The sequence below is a fragment of the Acanthisitta chloris genome, unplaced genomic scaffold (assembly GCF_000695815.1).
Source record: "Acanthisitta chloris isolate BGI_N310 unplaced genomic scaffold, ASM69581v1 scaffold16804, whole genome shotgun sequence".
Taxonomy (NCBI): domain Eukaryota; kingdom Metazoa; phylum Chordata; class Aves; order Passeriformes; family Acanthisittidae; genus Acanthisitta; species Acanthisitta chloris.
The window spans coordinates 353-18,998 of record NW_008671141.1 but is presented as its reverse complement, the minus strand read 5'-3'; the positions used below and the strand labels follow the sequence as shown (position 1 = coordinate 18,998).

At 40.8% G+C, this 18,646-nt stretch overlaps 2 protein-coding genes across 2 annotated transcripts; one reads left to right on the top strand and one right to left on the bottom strand.

Annotated features, from left to right (window-relative positions):
- Nucleotides 1-12: 12 nt before the first annotated feature.
- On the top strand, nucleotides 13-11,378 carry GTPBP4 (GTP binding protein 4). Its single transcript, XM_009073988.1, is given in 17 exon segments — nucleotides 13-189; nucleotides 360-554; nucleotides 1,883-1,986; nucleotides 2,064-2,200; nucleotides 2,915-3,015; nucleotides 3,380-3,472; nucleotides 3,985-4,176; nucleotides 4,257-4,322; nucleotides 5,046-5,135; nucleotides 5,860-5,970; nucleotides 6,270-6,347; nucleotides 6,456-6,507; nucleotides 7,062-7,162; nucleotides 8,035-8,232; nucleotides 9,183-9,248; nucleotides 10,564-10,698; nucleotides 11,181-11,378. Coding segments are annotated over 17 exon segments (2,049 nt in total). The 3' UTR covers nucleotides 11,334-11,378.
- A 2,703-nt stretch (nucleotides 11,379-14,081) lies between these two features.
- LOC103801568 (isopentenyl-diphosphate Delta-isomerase 1) lies at nucleotides 14,082-18,444 on the bottom strand. The gene is made up of 4 exons (XM_009073987.1): nucleotides 18,288-18,444; nucleotides 17,123-17,215; nucleotides 15,738-15,868; nucleotides 14,082-14,582 (listed from the first exon to the last, which is right to left on the bottom strand). Exons 1-4 carry the CDS (start codon nucleotides 18,427-18,429, stop codon nucleotides 14,265-14,267), a joined length of 684 nt encoding a protein of 227 aa, XP_009072235.1. The 5' UTR covers nucleotides 18,430-18,444; the 3' UTR covers nucleotides 14,082-14,264.
- Between the last annotated feature and the right edge of the window lie 202 nt (nucleotides 18,445-18,646).

Genomic DNA, 18,646 nt, shown 5'->3' with positions numbered 1-18,646 from the left:
GCTCTGTGCCCCATGCCCGGCGCGCTGCAGAAATCCCTCCAGTTTCCCAAACCGTGTCATGCTGTCTCCTCGCTGTGCCGTCATTCGGAGCACAGCCCTGTGCCGCCCGCGGGAGGAGGTTTGTTGAAAGTTGAGCTCCCCGTGGGGCTCGGGGCGCTGGGCTGGCTGCGGGCAGGACCCAGTCCGCGGGTAGGTGAAAAGGAAACCAGACAGGGAATGTGTGAACTGCTCGTTCCTGCCTGGAGATGGGAATCTGTCCTGAAACACAGGTTACGAACTGTGGACGTGCTCAGCTGGTCTGCGTGCTTGTCCCCCAGAATAAAACTGATGGCTTTATAAGAACTTGACAGTTTGTGTGATTAATCCTGTTTCCTTGATTGCAGGACTTCATCGATTTGACTTTGTCAAAGACTCAGCGGAAGACCCCGACTGTCATTCATAAACATTATCAAATCCATCGGATTCGACACTTTTATATGCGAAAAGTCAAATATACTCAACAAAATTACCATGACAGACTCACTCAGATCTTAACAGATTTCCCAAAATTAGATGTAAGTGTCTTTCATTTGATCATAAAGGAACTTTGCTTTCACAGCATCAGGAATACTTCTTCAACAACATGTTGGTTTTATTTGAGTTTGCTTTGTCCTGAGCAGCATCTTGTTGATACACTGTGTAGATGATTTTGCCTGGTTCCCAGTAGATTTTACTGGGTGTAATTGTAGGCAAACTTGTTCTGCAGATACAGTGTGTTCCTGCTAATAACAGAAGTCTGAGTTGTGCCCATGGATGGTCATTAAAGATTGGGCTTTACAACCTTTCAGCTGGTCAGATGTGTTTGCCAGAAGTTGCTGAATGAAGAGGAAGCAAATGTGCAGGGTTTATGTTGTGTCTCCTTATTTCCTGTGTATGCATATCAAATTGGACTTGTTATGTTGTGTCTCCTTATTTCCTGTGTGTGCATATGGAAATTGGACTTATCATTAGTCTTCCCTAGAAAATACTTGCAGGAAGTAAGAAATGCCCTAACATATCACATTGCTTCCCATCTTCAGGTCTCTTGGAGTTCCTTTTACAACATAAAGGTTGTTCTCAGGCCTGTAAAGAAAGAGTAGTGCTGGAAACACTCAGACAAGGTGCACACAGTATTAATTTCCCAACAGCTGCAACTGGATCCATGTGTCCAGTGGAACATTTTTATGGGCAGTTTTCTGCTCATGCTTAAATTGTTGACCTGCAGCCGTATTTTTCCTTGATGTTTTCATATCCAGTGAGTGTTACTGCAGAGTTCCTGGAAATATCTTCTGGGTGTTTTGGTTTTTAACATCACATGGTGACACTTCTGCAAATAAGTACATAAGTAGCTGAAATACTTTGTTTAAAAGGTTTGAACCAGAGATGCCAGTTCCTTGGAAAGCTGAAGAATCCATTTGGGCATTAAAGAAATCCTTTTTTCCAGCATTGCACAGAATGTATTGTAGCACTCAGAAAAGGGGAGGAAGTAATATTGTTGCAGTGTTTCTGGTATAGAATGAATTTGCTGTTAGATGCTCTTTCTGGAGGTTTCTTGAAATTTGTTTGTTTTCTAAAAAACCCCTCAAAGTTGTAATATGAAGTATTTTACAAAGCAAAAGATCAAATGAAAACTTAGGAATAAATTTCAAGCTGCGTCTGCAGAAGAGATTCAAAGCAATGAGGATTTATGCATTTAATGACTGAACAGATTATTTGTCTTATATAAGGTAGTAATGAGAACTGTTTGGCTTTTAGTGTCATTTGTGTTACTGTACTGGAAAAAATAATAAAGAATTTAGTGTCCAAGAAATAGTCATCTTAAGGAAAATACTGCGCTTAATTTAATTTTATGCTTCTGTTTTAGGATATTCATCCCTTTTATGCAGATTTGATGAATGTTCTGTATGACAAAGACCACTACAAGTTGGCTTTGGGACAGATTAATATTGCCAAGAATCTGATTGACAAGTAAGGGCCATTAATTGCTTTGATTTTGTGCCTGTCTGGTTGGTTGTTGGCTCAGTGCTCTTACCCTGTCCCTGCGGCGTTGCCAAAGACTACGTGCGGCTGATGAAATACGGCGACTCCCTGTACCGCTGCAAACAGCTGAAACGTGCGGCCCTGGGACGCATGTGCACGATCATCAAGAGGCAGAAGCAAAGCCTGGAATACTTGGAGCAAGGTTTGTGTTACAAAGGGGCTGAAGTGTAAAGTGTGTCACTCTTAACAGTTGGAAGAATGTGTTTAATACAGAATATAGACACAGGAAACACTGAAATAGTTTTAAAATCCCCAACTACTTAGAATTTACTTCTTAACAAAATGGTTTTCTCTCGGAAAATACTTTGAATTTTATGGTGTTACAGTGGTAAAAATGAAGTAATAAAATAAACAGGTTTTGTTCTTTGCTTAGAAGACACAGCCAGGCAGCCAGCTGGAATGTGCTGCCCAGGGAGGTGGTGGATTCACCATACCTGGAGGTTTTCAAGCTGAGACTGGATGTGGCACCTAGTGCTATGGGCTAGTGACCACGGGAGGGTTGGGCTGGATGATCTTGGAGGTCTTTTCCAACCTGGCTGATCCTATGATTCTATGATATTTATTTACTGCTCTTTTCACTAACCTATGTTTGAAAAATAGTGCTAAACCTTTTGCAAACATTATTCCTTACTTCAGGCTTATGTTGCCTGATTTGTTGGGGTCATTTCCAGCTAAAAGACATGTTGTTCTTTTCAAAAATACCTATTAAGGTTATTTTTTGTTGTTGTTGTATGTAGGTGCTTGAGGGGTTTACAAACTGTTAACTGTTTCCATAAATGAGCAATCAGATTATAATATCAGAAGTTATTAGTTTGTATATAAACAATTTAGCAAATGAATTTTTATTCCATTTCAGTGCGACAACATTTGTCTCGTTTGCCAACCATTGATCCCAACACACGAACTCTCCTGTTGTGTGGCTACCCAAATGTTGGGAAGTCCAGCTTTATCAACAAGGTATGTGAGGGGGTTTGCCAGAAAATAATAACATTTAAGCAACTTGGTATAATTGTGGCAGTATCTGATGTGAGCAGTAGCAAATTCAAATGTTTGAGTAGAGGTTGAATGAAATTCCTGGAGGAATAAATGGAAATTAATGATAGATTTCATTCTTAAAAGTCATTATCCTCTCCAAAACAGCATATATCCCAGTAACATATTTTCTGATGGATAAATGCTTGCAGGGAAGATAAAATAACCATTTTTTAGCCTTTTATTTTTGGCAGCAGAGGAAGTAGAGGAAGTATATTATAATTATGATGTGCTGCTTGTGACTTCAGGAGATTTTCAGTAAATGTGTGTGACTAAATCTTGTTTTCAGGTTACAAGAGCAGATGTAGAAGTGCAGCCTTATGCATTTACCACGAAATCTCTCTTTGTGGGACATATGGACTATAGGTATCTGCGCTGGCAGGTAAGAACTGGTAGTATTTTGCCTTTTTTTGAGAGAATTAGCTAGTTAGAATTGATTTGCCATTTTGCAATGGGAGTTGAGTTTTTGTGTCATGAGATATGCTGTGTCTGAGAACTGCTGGCAAGGTACAGTGTGCCTAGTGAAGGCAGCAGGCAAAATCTGTTCTGAAAATACACATGTATGAGTGTTTCCAATTTGAGGGTAGAATGGGAGTTGAATTACTGGCTAAAGCCAGCTCACTTCTTATCAGTGTCGCATTCTAGGCCAGGGTGGGGCAGGGCTGCCCCTGCTTCTTCAATACTTGGCATGTTGGTTATGCTGAAACCTCATTCTTCTTCCATTTCTCCATGTTCACATTCTCAGTTTGGCTGAGTTTGCAGTCTTACTTGTGGCTGAAAGGAAAAAACACTTCTGTCTTAAAAAAGACAATATTGATGAAAAGCAAGCACATGCTCTAAAATAGTGGATCGATTATCCTGCAATAGTGGCTGACTTAGTGATGTTGATTTTAGGTAGTAGACACTCCTGGTATTTTGGATCACCCCCTGGAGGACAGGAACACCATTGAGATGCAGGCCATAACTGCCCTGGCACACCTGCGTGCCGCCGTGCTCTACGTCATGGACGTGTCTGAGCAGTGTGGGCACGGCCTGCAGGAGCAGGTGGAGCTCTTCAGGAACATTAAGCCATTGTTTGCCAACAAGGTGAGTTTGATCCACATTAGTAATAGATCCTGGGGTTTTATAACATGGTAGCTTGAATTATTTTTTTTTCTTTTTATCAGCCACTTATAATTGTTGCAAACAAATGTGATGTGAAGAGGATTGCAGAGCTTCCTGAAGAGAGTCAGGTTAGGAGACTTCTCCCACCTCTCTCCCTTTCTTCTAACATTTACAGAAGTATTGTGTGCAAGTGTTGTGGATGGCTGTAATTTGTACCGAGCAAAAACTTGTACCTGCTGTTTATCAAGAGTTTTAAGCTGTTTTAATAGTGTAATGGAAAGTAGGTTTCCAGGTCTTGACCCCATCTTTCTGTAGTACTGCCCAAGGTATGTCCTTGCCTGAATATTGTAAATGTCAGACAGAAGGCAGGGCCTTAGAGGTTTCAGCCATGTCTGATGCTGTGAGGGCTTTGAATTACTGCTGTAGGTGGAAGTAAGACAACAGCCTTGTTCAGTGATCATTTCAGTGAGTTCAGACAGTGAGCCACAGACTGAGGTGTTGCCAAACAGATGCAGTAGAAGGTCCTACAGGGCAATATGTTGTGTATGTGCAGGGCTAAGTCTTTTGTATCTACAGGTTAAAGCACACATAGAATTTGTGTTTCTCTCACTTTTTTCCCCCTTATGGGTCATTTATAGATGCTTTTTAGAATGTAGTTATTTGCTTATAAAAAAAGAAACAGATGAAGTAGAACTGTAGTTGTAAACTTTGTCATCTTTTTAGAAACACATTCTAATAAAATAGTAACAAGTTGCACCTTTTGATACTGGAGTAATATTTCTGTTCTTAATGTATTGGTCTATGAAGAACTGTAGAGAAGGTCATTATTTGTGATAATGTTTCTGTTTTAGAAAATATTCAAAGCTTTTGAAGCTGAAGGGTTTTCTGTAATCGAGACAAGTACTCTAACTGAAGAAGGTGTAATGCAAGTCAAAACAGAGGTAAGTCTCTTTTCTCTCAGTTTCACTCCAAATGAACAGCTAACCTTTTGCCTCACTCGTTGAGCTGTGCATTATAGTGATTAACTTGAAGCATGTTGTCCTTTATAGCCTGTTGAGCCTCGGTGGACTTGGATTCAAAGGGAAAATCATGTCTAATACAAATGAAATTTTCAAATTAAATTTCAAAGGAGTTTTTTTCTGAGTTCTGTTGCTTTCTGTCATTGTCAGATCATTGTTAAAAATATGTATCTGCATATGCATAGAATCATAGAATTTCAGGGGTTGGGATGGACCCTACAGGTCATCCAGTCCCAACCTCTGCCCTGGGCAGGGACATCTCACTGGACCAGGATGCTCAAGGCTCATCCAGCCTGGCCTTGAACACCACCAGGGTAGGGGCACCATGTCCCTGGGCAACCTGTGCCAGTGTCTCACAACCCTTGTAGTAAAAAGGTTTTCCTAATACCTAGCCAAAATTTCCCCTCCTTCAGTTTGAACCCATTACCCCTTGTCCCATCACTGCAGTTCCTAACAAAGAGTCCCTTTCCAGCATCTTCCTGTTATACATTTTATGTAAAATAATTTGGTGCTTTCTTGAGAGTTAGATAGGAAATTAGACAGAAGATAAGATGTGAAGCTGGATATCTGGGATTGAAAGCCCACGGTGTCATCTGCTGTGTCAGAAAGGCTTCATTCCTCACCTCATGTTGCTGTGCACTTTCAGGCCTGTGACAGACTGTTGGCCCACCGTGTTGATACTAAAATGAAAGGAAATAAAGTGAACGAAGTGTTGAATAGATTACACTTGGCCATGCCAGCAAAAAGGGATAACAAGGTATGCTACATGTTTACACTTCTTAGTGTATTTCTCAGTACTTTTTAAGTAGGATAAGAACTCTCTCAATATGTGAACAGTCTCAGTACTTTTTAAGTAGGATAAGAATCTCAATATGTGAACAAATTCATATGGTGAAAGTTGCTTATTTACTATCTATAAATACCTTTCCTGGTGGGAAAGTCAGCTTGGGATTTTGTATTCTTTGGAAATACATCACTCTGCAGGTGGTGATTTATAGCAGTATTTAAAAAATTTGACTCCAACTAGATTTTTTTATTGGGGTGGATTAATTGTAGGAGCGACTGCCTTTTATCCCTGAGGGAGCAGTAGCACGTAAGAAACGCATGGAAGTAGACACACCCAGGAGGAAGTTGGTAAGTGGCATCTCTAAATTAGGAAATCAGCAGATGGATTTTAAATTTGCTGTTTTAGCCCATAGCTTGTAAATTAGATGGGATATAAAGCCATGTATGTCCTTGCAGGAGAGAGATCTTGAACTTGAAATGGGAGATGATTATATTTTGGATCTTCAGAGTAAGTATTACTCAAGATTTGGTATTATTATTAAGAAGTAAAGTTTAGCTATTTCAGTCTCAAGGGGAAATGCCTAAACCTAACTCACTAAACACTCATGCCTCCATTTTATTGCATTTATCCTCCTGTTCCACACTGAGCAGTCGTGTCCTGTTCGTAATGTCACTCAGTTGTTTTCCATTTTGGAGTCACAGACGTTCAGTGACTGGTCTGATGAGTCAAGTGACTTTTCCTTCCGCTCTCTGTTGCACTAGCTCATGAATTCTTGGTGCTCTCTTTGTTAAGAAAGTGTCAGTATGAGAGAGTGCATTGTTGGGACTCAGCTGGATGTTTGCTGCCTGTTAAGGCTTTGCAGTGGCTCATGTCATTCCTGAACAATCTTTGGTGGAAGGATGGAGATCAGGAGTGTTTGGGAATATGTCAGGTGCTGCCAAATTCTTGCCCCTTAGGGGTATGACATGTTTTTGAATTGTGTTCTGAGTGTTGTTGTCTGTCACTAAACATTCTTTGAAATTAATTTTTGTGTCTTTATTAACTTCTGTTGTGTTTTTAAGAATACTGGGACTTAATGAATTCATCTGAGAAATATGATAAGATACCAGAGATATGGGAAGGTCATAATATACTTGACTACATTGATCCTGATATAATGAGAGTGAGTTTTCCATTACTTATTTTATGATATAATGAGAGTGAGTTTTCCATTACTCATTTTACACTTTTCCTGCCTCTTTATCTCTATTTGTTTAGCATAAATCACTATTTGTAGATTAAAACCAATATGTCATGAGAAACATTCTTTTTTCCATTGTCTGCACTTGCCATGGCAAAAGGTAGTATTTTCTGAATGATCAAGGACAGGATTCCAGAAGAATAGAAAATTAATTCACCTTGATGTAATGATGATGATCTTATCTTTTCCATCCTAAAATATGAGGTTTGCACAAGAAATTATATTTCTTCATTGTTTGACTACAGCCAGAAGGAATGTAGCTATCAAACTTAAAGTATTCTTAGTAGTATGAAATTCATCCAACAAATTGATGTCATTTTTATTTAATAACGAGCACTGCTGGGATTCCTTGCTGGTTGTCAGGGAGAAGTAGTGAGTGCAGCCGTGGAGCCTGAGCTGGGCAGTTGGGTTCCTCGGAATTGCTGGTGTTCCAGGCTCATGCTGAGTGTCCAGAGAGAAGGGTGAAAAGGGTGTGCGTCCAGAAATGGCACAGCAGGCAGAGTTCACCAGACACTACAGCCACTGTAACACAGTGAGCAGCTTTGGGGCAGTCACACCAATGCAGCCAAGCTGTGATGGGATGTGATGGTGTAAGTCTGCCAGAGCAGCGTGCCCAGATGGTTCGTGGTGATCTGTCACCAGCTGCAGCAGGTGTGGCTGGAGGGGTAATGATCAGGTAACCCAGTTCCTTCTTTGAAGGGTCTGTATGTTGTGGCCCTGGGCCATGCAAAAATACAGGGTTGAGGATTTTAAGTCAAAGGTCTGATTTCCACTTTGTCTCTTCAAAATTTAAGAAACTGGAAGAATTGGAGAAAGAGGAAGAGCTGAGAGAAGCTGCTGGAGAATATGACAGTGAGCCAGAAAGTGAAGATGAAGAAATGATGGAAATCCGACAGTTGGCAAAACAGATCCGAGAAAAGAAGAGACTGAAAATCCTGCAGTCAAAGGAAAAAGATGTTCATGGTCCAAGGATGCCTAGAACAGCTAAAAAGGTGAGTACAGAACGTGTTCTGTAACAGAATCTTGCTGATGTGTAATAACATCATGAAAACACTACTGGGTAGTGGAACCGATTGCTTTTTCTCAAATTGGGCCTCTCACTTGCTGCCTCCTTCCTTCTGTGCTCCCAGGAGTTCTGCTTAGCTGTGGAGGGATTTTTGCTTTGTGTCACAGATGTGCATCTTTTGTAAAATTCCACATACATTGCAGAAAACGTTTTTGAAGAATACAGTTCAGTTTGTTTGATTGTGTTCTTGCATTGTATGTGGTTATTACTGTGTTTGTTTGTTTCTTTTACATTCAAATAATTAGAAGAATTAGATAAAGACTTAAAATCACAATCATGTACAATTTGTTGTGGGGCCCTCCCAGAGCTGGAAAAGATACGTTTCTTTTTGGAAGCTACGTGTCTCTTTCTGTCAGCAGAATCTCTTGTGTCCAGGACAATTGCAGAGTAATAAACGGATAACCAGATGTTTTGAGACAATGAATGTAGCTGGTGTTGCCCCCAGTAGTTCTCACTTTGGTTGAGGAGTGTGCCTTTGGGAGAAAAGGAAGCCTTGCTGACCAAAGCACTTCTCTTTGTCACCTTCCTGCCCAAAAGGCAAACTGCTTAGAAGATCTTTAGGAAATTCTGGGCCGTTCCCATGCAGCAGTAATTCTGGGTGAAGAGAATTAAGTTGCAAAAGATGAAATGTGAAGGTAGGACTTAGAATGATAGGCTGTCCTGAGTCGGAAGGGACCCCCAGCTGCTGGCCCTGCACAGGACACCCCGAGAATCACACCGTATGCCTTCAATATGACTTCAGTGATTTGCTTGTGGGATGTGCCAGAGGAATAAACCCTCAGTGACTATAATGGGCCTGTGGAGGTACATTGAAACAAAACATGAGATGGAACCGTTTGTTCTGAAAGAAACGAGTTCCTAACTGTCTTTTTACAGGTCGAGCGGAAGGTGCTGGAGAAAGAAATGACTGATCTTGGACTCGACATGACTAATAAAGATGATGTAAGTTTTTGCTAAACACAATTTTTATCTAAAAGCTGTTTAAATGTATATGAGCACATTTGAAATGCATATTACAGTTGGCATAAGAGAGTGTTGGGATCTGTTTAAGGAGAAAATAGGAACCCCATTTACAGGTCGAGCGGAAGGTGCTGGAGAAAGAAATGACTGATCTTGGACTCGACATGACTAATAAAGATGATGTAAGTTTTTGCTAAACACAATTTTTATCTAAAAGCTGTTTAAATGTATATGAGCACATTTGAAATGCATATTACAGTTGGCATAAGAGAGTGTTGGGATCTGTTTAAGGAGAAAATAGGAACCCCAGGTCAGACAAAGAGAGTGTTGGGATCTGTTTAAGGAGGAAATAGGAACCCCCGGGTCAGACAGTTGATTCTGGAATTTTTTGAGTAACGTGATCAAAACACATTGGGTAGACTGACACAATAAAGCAGCATTTATCCAGAGTCACATACATACGTGCACTGCATTCTTGGAATTTGTGAAGGATTCAAGAGCAGGTTTGGCTCAACATCTTCATTTTCAAGGCTGCTTTTTTGGATAAGACTCTGCTATGTCAGAAATAGTAACAACGACAGATCAGGCTTATCTTTTTCAGTAATTCTCTGAGCTGTAATTGAAGTTTTTGAGGACAACTGGCATCTCACATGTAAGGCAGCTAAAGGACTTCACACATAGATTTGCCTTTGGGAGACGTTTCATTTGAAGGGAAATTTTTTTAAAAAGTCGATTTCGTACAGCAAATCCAGGAGTATTATGGATCTCTGGATCTTGAGACCTCAAATTCTGTAGGTAAACAAGGAATGTCAACACTACACACCTGCAGCATCTGTGGTTCTTAGAGCTGACATGTCATCTTGGTGTAGGAGTGATCTCAGAAGGAATTTAATACTTATCCTTTAGCATGATATGTCTTCATGTCTGAAATTCTTCAGGGCTTTGTGCTGTGCATGGGGCACTCATCAGGGAAGGTTTCTTCATTGTTTCTTTGCTGTTGCAAAATTGCTTCAGTCTTGCTGTCCATGAATTTGTGCCTTTCTATTGATTACTTAGGATTCTACTCAGAAAAAAAATCAGAAAACTGGTTAGTAATTGTGGGAAAAAAAGCTAATATTCACTGAAATGTGTTCCTGGAGGACAGAGAGGCAGTGAGCGACACCTGTGATGGTCTTTACCTTACTGTGGGAATAACCAGTATAATTGTTACAGCAGTCCACTTCTGGTTTCCCATTACTGGCCTAGTCTGAGCTGATTGTTTCTGGCTTTGTTACTGAGGTGATGTTTTGGATTTCAGGCCCATTATGTGAGAAGGTCCCGCAGCACCACCAGGAAACGCAAACGCGCCGAGTCGGAGACGCCCAGGTCTGTGTCGCGCAGCCGCAGCTGCTCGCGCACCCCGCGGGATGTGTCTGGGCTCCGTGATGAAAAGGTTTGTGATTCACCTGTTCACACCAGCAGGATGGGGCTGAAACCAGCTTTGGGGGACTGGTTATGTTTGTCCAGAGTTTGTGTTCGGTCTCTTTGCAGCTTTTCATTTGAACACTCTATTCCTCAAACGCCAACTTCCTTCTGACAGATAATGTGTCATAATACAGACCAAGAAGTACGTTTTAAATTTTTGTCTCTAAATCCAAGTCTGAAGGAAGAATTGTACAAACTGTGGAGTTCCACCTTTAGAAAGCCAGGAATTCCAGGGATAGCATGATCCTATGTTAGTGTACTGGAAAAAGTTTTGCCAAGGAGAATTAGCATCACTTGCAGTGACCCTGCTCTAGAGGTGCAGACGGTGACATATGTTGTGTGTTAATGTCCTGGTTAAAACTATCCAGCTTAGTGGTTTCTTAAAGGTAAAGCCTGTTACCTGAGTGACTGAGGAAGGTACTCTGCATATCTGTTTTTGTTTTGAAACAGATGGTGAAGAAGGTGAAGATCATGGCAAAGAAAGCTCAGAAGAAAATGAATCGCCTGGGCAGGAAAGGAGAGGCAGACAGGCACATATTTGACTTGAAGCCAAAACACCTGCTGGCTGGAAAGAGAAAATCTGGTAAAACACAGAGAAGATAAGCAGTCTTCTGAATCAGAATTAAAAACTAAGTTTATTAAAACTAATTTCTAGTCCTCTCTTCCTTTTCAGTAATACAGTGTTTCAATGTGTGGTTTGTCTTAGTGGTTCAGATACTTCAAGCTCCCTGAGCTTGCAGTTCTGAGCAATATAGTGAGAAATTTTTCACTACCAGTGGCAGAAGCCATTTCTGAACAGACTTGAGACTTACTTGGTTACATCAGTGGCAGAAGCCATTTCTGAACAGACTTTAAACTTAATTTGTTACATCGAAGTCAGGAATAAGAAAATGGATCAGTAAAGCATTTAAATTTCTATATAAAATTAATTTATAACAAGGTTAAATCTAGAAATGTGAACTGTTTTTAAAGCTACCATCAGAATTAAAAATGCCCAGGTTCAGTAAATTTTGGGTTTGTTTCAGTGTGCAGGTAATTCTTTGATGTACAGTATGTGATGAGTTCGTGATGCAGGTGAAGGCTGAAACTGGTGGGGAAATAACAGTTCACCAACAAGGGGAGCACAAAGTTAGTGTCTGTGCACTGAATTTGGTGAGTGAAGCTGGAGGAGAAACTGCAGTTCTGCAGTGACCTGTCACCTGCAATAACAGCACGGGCAGGGAAGCTTACACCTCCCAAACACTGAGTGTTTCAGACACAGAGAACGAGGCTGAAATTTGGTCCTGAGTGCACATCAGTTATGCTGCTGTCATTCTCTGCTTAAGAAGACATTTTCAGGAGCTGATTAGACAAAAATGATGTATCTGTTCAAGCTAAACTATATTGTCAAATGTGATTTCCTTTTTGTCCTGACTTGGTCAATAGTCACCTACAGGTTAGTAAAATTATGCATCATAAATCTGTTGGCCTGAAGAGTACACTTAAAATACATGTTCAAAACTAACACACACCGAAAAAGTAAGTGGGAAGAACCCTTTAATTATTATTTTTTTTTAATACACCGAGTGTTCAGGTATCAGCCTTAGCATACTGGAGCATTGTGTGTAAATCCATATTGTTTCCCTAATTTCTGCAATAAATTCAGTGTTAGAACATATTGTAATGCCACAATGTTCCATGTATAGAAAAATTTCCATGTCAAATCTTCTGAGGGACTTCAAAGAACTTCTTTCACTGTCAGAACTCCATGTATAGAAAAATTTCCATGTCAAAACTTCTGAGGGACTTGAAAGAACTTCCTTTCACTGTCCTTATGCACAGTATTTCTATTCAGGATATGCTTCGCCAGCTTTTGCTCCAAGCTGTCCATTGGAACTGGAAGAGTGAAACTGTTCCACTAGATTTGTTCCCTGCTGCCTCACATGGTGCTGCTTCAGTGATGTTCAGTGGACAGGGAGGGGTTTGTAGTGTGCTAATGACAGGATTATTCTCATGTCCGAAAAGAAAACAAGAGTCCAAGGTTTTAAGTTAGGTATTTTAATCATAACCTTTAAAGATAACCTTAGATTTTAAAAGTATTCAAAGTATTTGAAAAGTACCTACAGCTGGGTAACAAGGCTGATTGCACTGAATTCAAGGGAGCCCTTGTGTCACTGGTCTCAGCCAGTGCTACTTGCTTCAAGACAATACATCAGGTGAACACAGAGCTCTAAGACCTCTAAGTATTGAACCACTAGAGGTGCTGATGCATAGAAGTTTCAGCGCTGCAGTCACAACAGAAACCCTGACCACTGGAAAAAGTTACTTTTACCCTGAAACCAGCCACAAACTGGTCAAAACCATTTCAAATGCAATGAGAAGTGGTAACAGAAACATCCTATTTCATCAGGACACCTCTGGGAGAAGTTAAGAAACGTTGACAAGTCTGCGAACAGAAGAAATCATAATTCAGCTTTATTTTGGAAAAAAACCCCACCAAACCCAGAAGTCTTTAATTCAGATTGAGGGTATTGTTCAAAAAAAAGCCTTCCATTTTACTCTGTTACTAACACTTAACTACCCACCAAAAGGGTTAGCTCTGGTAGTCTGGTACACTTTTATGAAAATCTGAAATCAAGACCCCGTGTAAGCCTAGAAGCTGTCAGTGTTCTGGAGTTCAATGAGTTAGAGCTGTCTGGGAATGCCTATTACAGGAGATGGTTGGGGGGAAAGCTTCCATCAAGATGCCTTTGTTTTCTGGAAGATGGAGCAGAGCTATCTAATCCACATCCCCATCTCCAAAAATAGGCTACTTCCTGTATTACATCAGTTACATTTGGTATGACTAATCCTTACTTTATTTCAGAGTTGTCCAGTACTCAATTAAATAGTCCTCAACTAATCAGAAAAGTGTGGTGGGGAAAAAAACCCCAACCACCACTGTTTATTATCTAAAGCTTTGACACATCGCAGTGCTTGAAAATGAAACTCAGTGCACACAGACTATCCAATTACTTCAGCTTTTATGTGTTTGGTTAATTACAGTGTACAGTAGCTGAAGAGATTTGCTTTCTGCAATTAAAATAATCCTGATTACTTCTGAATTAATTGGTTTATAATCAGGCAACTAGTCTCAGCATCAACGCAGAACCCAAATTCTGATGTGTCATCACTACTGAAGGTGCAGTCACACCCACTGGGAACAGACCAGCCCTCCTGAGCTGGCCAGGGCAGGCCCAGGACGCTCCCAGGTGTGCAGTTACAGCACACAGGGCACACAGGCTGAGCATCTTTCACCTGGCAAGGGAGAAAGAGGAACCCAGAGGGTTTCAGGCTATTATTACCCCTTTTACATGGGATCAAACTTAACTCGCCCAAGAGAACAAGCGTGAGGGGAAGGAGGACAACAAATACAGAAGAAAATGCATGAACTATAGCCATCTCTACAAAGACACTAAACATGCTCCAGATCTACCAATTCTCTGCACTGGTTTACCACAGTGTTAATGAGACAGCACATCACTGCTGGCCCTCAGCACCTTCTACCTCAGCCATTTACATTCGGTGTATTTTTTCATGATCAACAAATTTGCTCAGGTTATGCAAGTTATCCCACCACTTGAAAAGAAAGGTCTCTGCTATGAGCTTAAACCATGGAGTAATCTTAACTTCGTTCTTGGCAGCTTTGTCCAAGAGCTGCTTTAGCTCTTTCTGTGTCACGTAGCAGTAGCTTTGGATCTCGTTAGGGTCAGGATTCAGCGTCACATCCTTCTGCACAAATAAGATATAGTCTATTTCGTGTTCTCCCCAGATTCCATCAGACTTGGCCTTGTAGTGAATTCGTGTCAAGTAGGAGATTTCTTCTGGAGTTACCTAGAACCGAAACACGTGTCAGAACCAGTGCCAGACCAGAACAATTGCACTGCAAGGCACTACAGTACAATTATCAGCCTCTCCCTTAGAAATTATTTACTCCCAGGTGCACAGCTGGCAATGTACTTCTTTCATAAAGAATGACTATAAAAAAGTTTTAAAGCACTTTGATGACATGAGCAGCACAGCATTTCTTCAGTCAGACTCACCCTGTGATATTTTGAGTGGACTTCTACACAGCAAGTTTTAAGTAACACCAGACCATAATGCACACGTACCAAGTGCTGGTGAACACAAACACTTGCACCTACTTCTACACAGCAAGTTTTAAGTAACACTTACCAGACCATAATGCACATGTACCAAGTGCTGGTGAACATAAACACTTGCACCTCCCCATTACCTTTCAAGGAAAAGATTGGACAACTACTTTAAGCCAAGGTCAGAACCTCCTACTGCCAGATCAAGTGTAACCCTGTCCTGCAGGGATCTCAGCCAGGTGCAGAACAGGTGATCCATTCTGGGCACATCACCTGTGTGTTTCCCAGTAGGATCCTGCTGCTCCATGTCCCGTGGCATAAATGTAATAACATGGAAAGACATCTGAACCCAGAGCATAACTCAGCCAGCTGTACCCTGCTCTCTGTGCACTCTCAAGCCTCCAGGGAGGAAGGGACCAGAAGTGAGGTGTGTGACTGCTCCAAGGAAGGGACCAGAAGTGAGGTGTGTGATTCCTCTGGAAGAAACACCCAAGTGCTCAGGTCACCTGAGTACCCACAGGAAACTGGGGATTGCAGAGGGACTTGTCCATGGGTGCTGGAGGCACGTCCACAGTGATGCCCTCCAGGAGCACCACCTGCAGTGAACGTGGACAGCACTCTGCCAGCTGTACCCACAGTTACACATGGAGCAACACAGTCCTTCAATAGAGTGGGATTTACTCTTTGGCTCCCATTTAGTTTGAGCAGTGGAATATTCTAAAACACCATTTACTGAGATAAACTTTCGGAGTATGGAAGATAGAGGAAGTCTCAAATTCACTCAGTTCTCTGCATCTCCAAAGCTAAATTCCTTGACACTGACCCTGTCTGCCACACTTAGTCTGTAAACTGGCAAACACTGGCAGGAATTCCCATCTCTCCCTCCTTCCTTTACCTGCTCCAGGGGAATTCCTAACTCTGCTTTCAGTCGTCTCTGTGCTGCTCTCCGAACACCGATGGCATTATTTTCTTCCAGTTCTAGTGGATGGCTTAGAGGATGACTGCAACAAGTGTTGGTAAAACAATCTGCAAGAAGTTTGGATCAGTACATTTTTGACATGTATAAAGACTTGGGGAAAAAAACCCCAACACACTAAACCTCCCCCTGAGACACAGGACAGTGATTCAAGACATCACAGCTTCGTTTCTGTTTTGCAAAGAAGAGCCACAGAAAGAAGAGAGTATTTTCACTGATTTCTCTTTACACATTTTGCACTAGGATTTGCCTCTTCCAATCACTGTGATGCAGGTTAGCTTTTCGATCCACGTGAAGGCAGCCACTCTCATTCCCAAGACAGCAGCTACTCAGCCAGCTTCTAAAGACCTTGTTTATCCCTCAAACGCTAATTAAAATTACTTTTGGGAGTTTATATGCAACTAAATATTGAAAATATTCACAGAGCTTCAAGACCAGCGGAAAGTAAGTAGAATTAAATACGAAGTTTATACCTGTGTTTAAAGACAACCCATCTATACCCTGTTTCAACATTTTATCTATAAAAGTTGAGCTAAAATAGAGCTTGAATACCTACAAACCACACTTGAGCACTCTGAGTGGTTAGTAGTGAAGGAAAAAATTAAAAACAATCTCTAAAGTAAAGATTTCTTCCTCAAGCTGGAAACGCTTACATTTGTTTTCCATGCAAAATTCTGCAAGACGATGTCTCATGCAAGATATTTTTCTTTCATTATTCTTCTTATTTTTATGACTCTCCATTTGCATTTGATGGTAATAATTCAGGAGTCTTCAAAAATCATGCAATATATAGTTTGGCTGTACTTCTGTACCAGTGTTTGTTAAGGGCATATGTAGATGAAGGTCTGGAGGTGTCCCAGGCAGCAGGGTCTGCTGCACATCAGCTTTTACCCATGGAATGGAGACACTGCAGCTCCCACTGCCACTTCTTCAACCCCACTGAACGTGCCTTGCAGCAGGAGAGGTAAACAACACACCCTCTGTCCTTGCACAAACATGTCAGGAAACAATCATTTCCCAAGAACATATATAACGAGGTAAACAACACACCCTCTGTCCTTGTGCAAACATGTCAGGAAACAATAATTTCCCAAGAACATATATAATGATTCATTAATGGTCCTACTATCTTATTTCATCCGCAGGACAAGTACATCTTGAACTCTTTAAAGTTCAACAGAACATCTCCTCTCTGAAGCAGCAAAACCTAACAATTCTAAAACCTCAGAACATTGCATGATTAGACTTTCTTTAAAAATACTGATTTAAGTAATATATTTTGATAAATACATTTCAGTACTAACCTGGAAATGTAATTTTTGCATTTGACCTCTGCTGCAGCAACAGTTTATTTTCTGTATTAAATAGGAAAACACTGAAGGCCCGGTGCAGTAAACCTAAAAATAGAAAAAAAACCCAACAATAAAAACTAAGAGCTATTTAATAGAAGAGAAAAAAACACATGAAGACAGTTTAAGGGCTTAGAATGGCCTCATTTTTGGGTAATCCGATTAAAAATTAATATATATTAAAAACTTAGAATGGCCTCATTTTTGGGTAATCTGATTTAAAATTAATATATATTAAAACCCAAGGATTTGATAAAACCCCCAGAGCTATTATTATTCAGTTTCTATGTCAGCTTATGCAAAACATTATGAAATTAGAAACGTGCTAAAGAACAACAATGCAACAGAAGAGTTCTACTGAACTCAAGTCAGTTCACCATTCTCAATGTGCACATTTGGGCAAGCTTCCAGGACAGCCTGGCATCCATAAATTTAGGATCAGAAAGAGGCAACTCCAGAATTTCTAAAAAATGGTATGAAATTTACAGATGCTTCAAGAACAGCAACAGCACAAGGAAAACAGGCTCTCTTCAAAACAGTATAATTGCTGTTTTCTTCACCTTTTGAGTTCATTATTCTTCACTCTTCAGGTAGATGCTTCCCTAAATACATAAAAGGAGGTCACACACTACCACGAGAAATTCATGAACCTGACCAACCTCAAATAAAGCCACAATCACTTAAACCCTTTCGTGTTCATTCTGCTTTAAAAACTGCTCTGTGTGAACTACTTTAAAATTGAAGCTTCTTCGACTTGAGAAGGCCTCAGCAAAGGAGCAAGTGGCATTCTATAGAAAACCTACACAGAATCAGATATTTGTAATAGGAAAGCAATACCATTTCATCTAGACAATGTGATTCAAAAGTATTTATCAAAACACAGAGCTTGTGTCTGCAATCACACATTTCTCTCCTTAGGAACCACCTCCAGCTGCGTGTTGTTCTGTACCACAGTGTTTTATTATTAGATGTTGTTCCCTGGGGAGGGAGGTGTGGGGAGGAGCTTGCTCTGGTTTGATCCAACACTCACCTGAAATTAAGGCTTTGATTTAATTGTGACTATATTTCTGAAAAGATTCAATCAGCTTAATGGCTCCATTAGAAGCTGAACAAGCCATACCTTTATCAATGTTTTCATTCAAGTGACAATTTTTCTTGGTATCCGCTCCAATCTTCTTATCATTTTCATCGATAAGGATGCACATCTCTGCCAGGAGCTGCACCTGCTTCTCATCCAGCTGTTCTGTGTTTACTTCAGGCATGGTGAGGGCACCACGTTCTACTGCAAACAAACAAACAAACAAGGGTCATTCAGTGCTAACAGCATCTACAGGGGCAGAGTGCAGACAGCATCAAATGGCCTGATTTTCCAGCGTGCTGCAGACTCTGCACCGATGGTATTTGGGGGGTTTAGGCCCCGAAATGCCAACACAGATCACACAGCAATGCTTGGTAAGCACTCAAAACATTTACCTCCCA

Coding starts and splice junctions, on each gene's coding strand:
- LOC103801568 (XM_009073987.1), bottom strand. CDS start 18,429: ATGCCTGAAGTAAACACAGAACAGCTGGATGAGAAGCAGGTGCAGCTC. Junction 15,869..17,122: donor TGCAAAAATTACATTTCCAG/GTTAGTACTGAA, acceptor AACTTCTTGCAG/ATTGTTTTACCAACACTTGT. Junction 14,583..15,737: donor TAGGAATTCCCCTGGAGCAG/GTAAAGGAAGGA, acceptor TTTCGGTTCTAG/GTAACTCCAGAAGAAATCTC.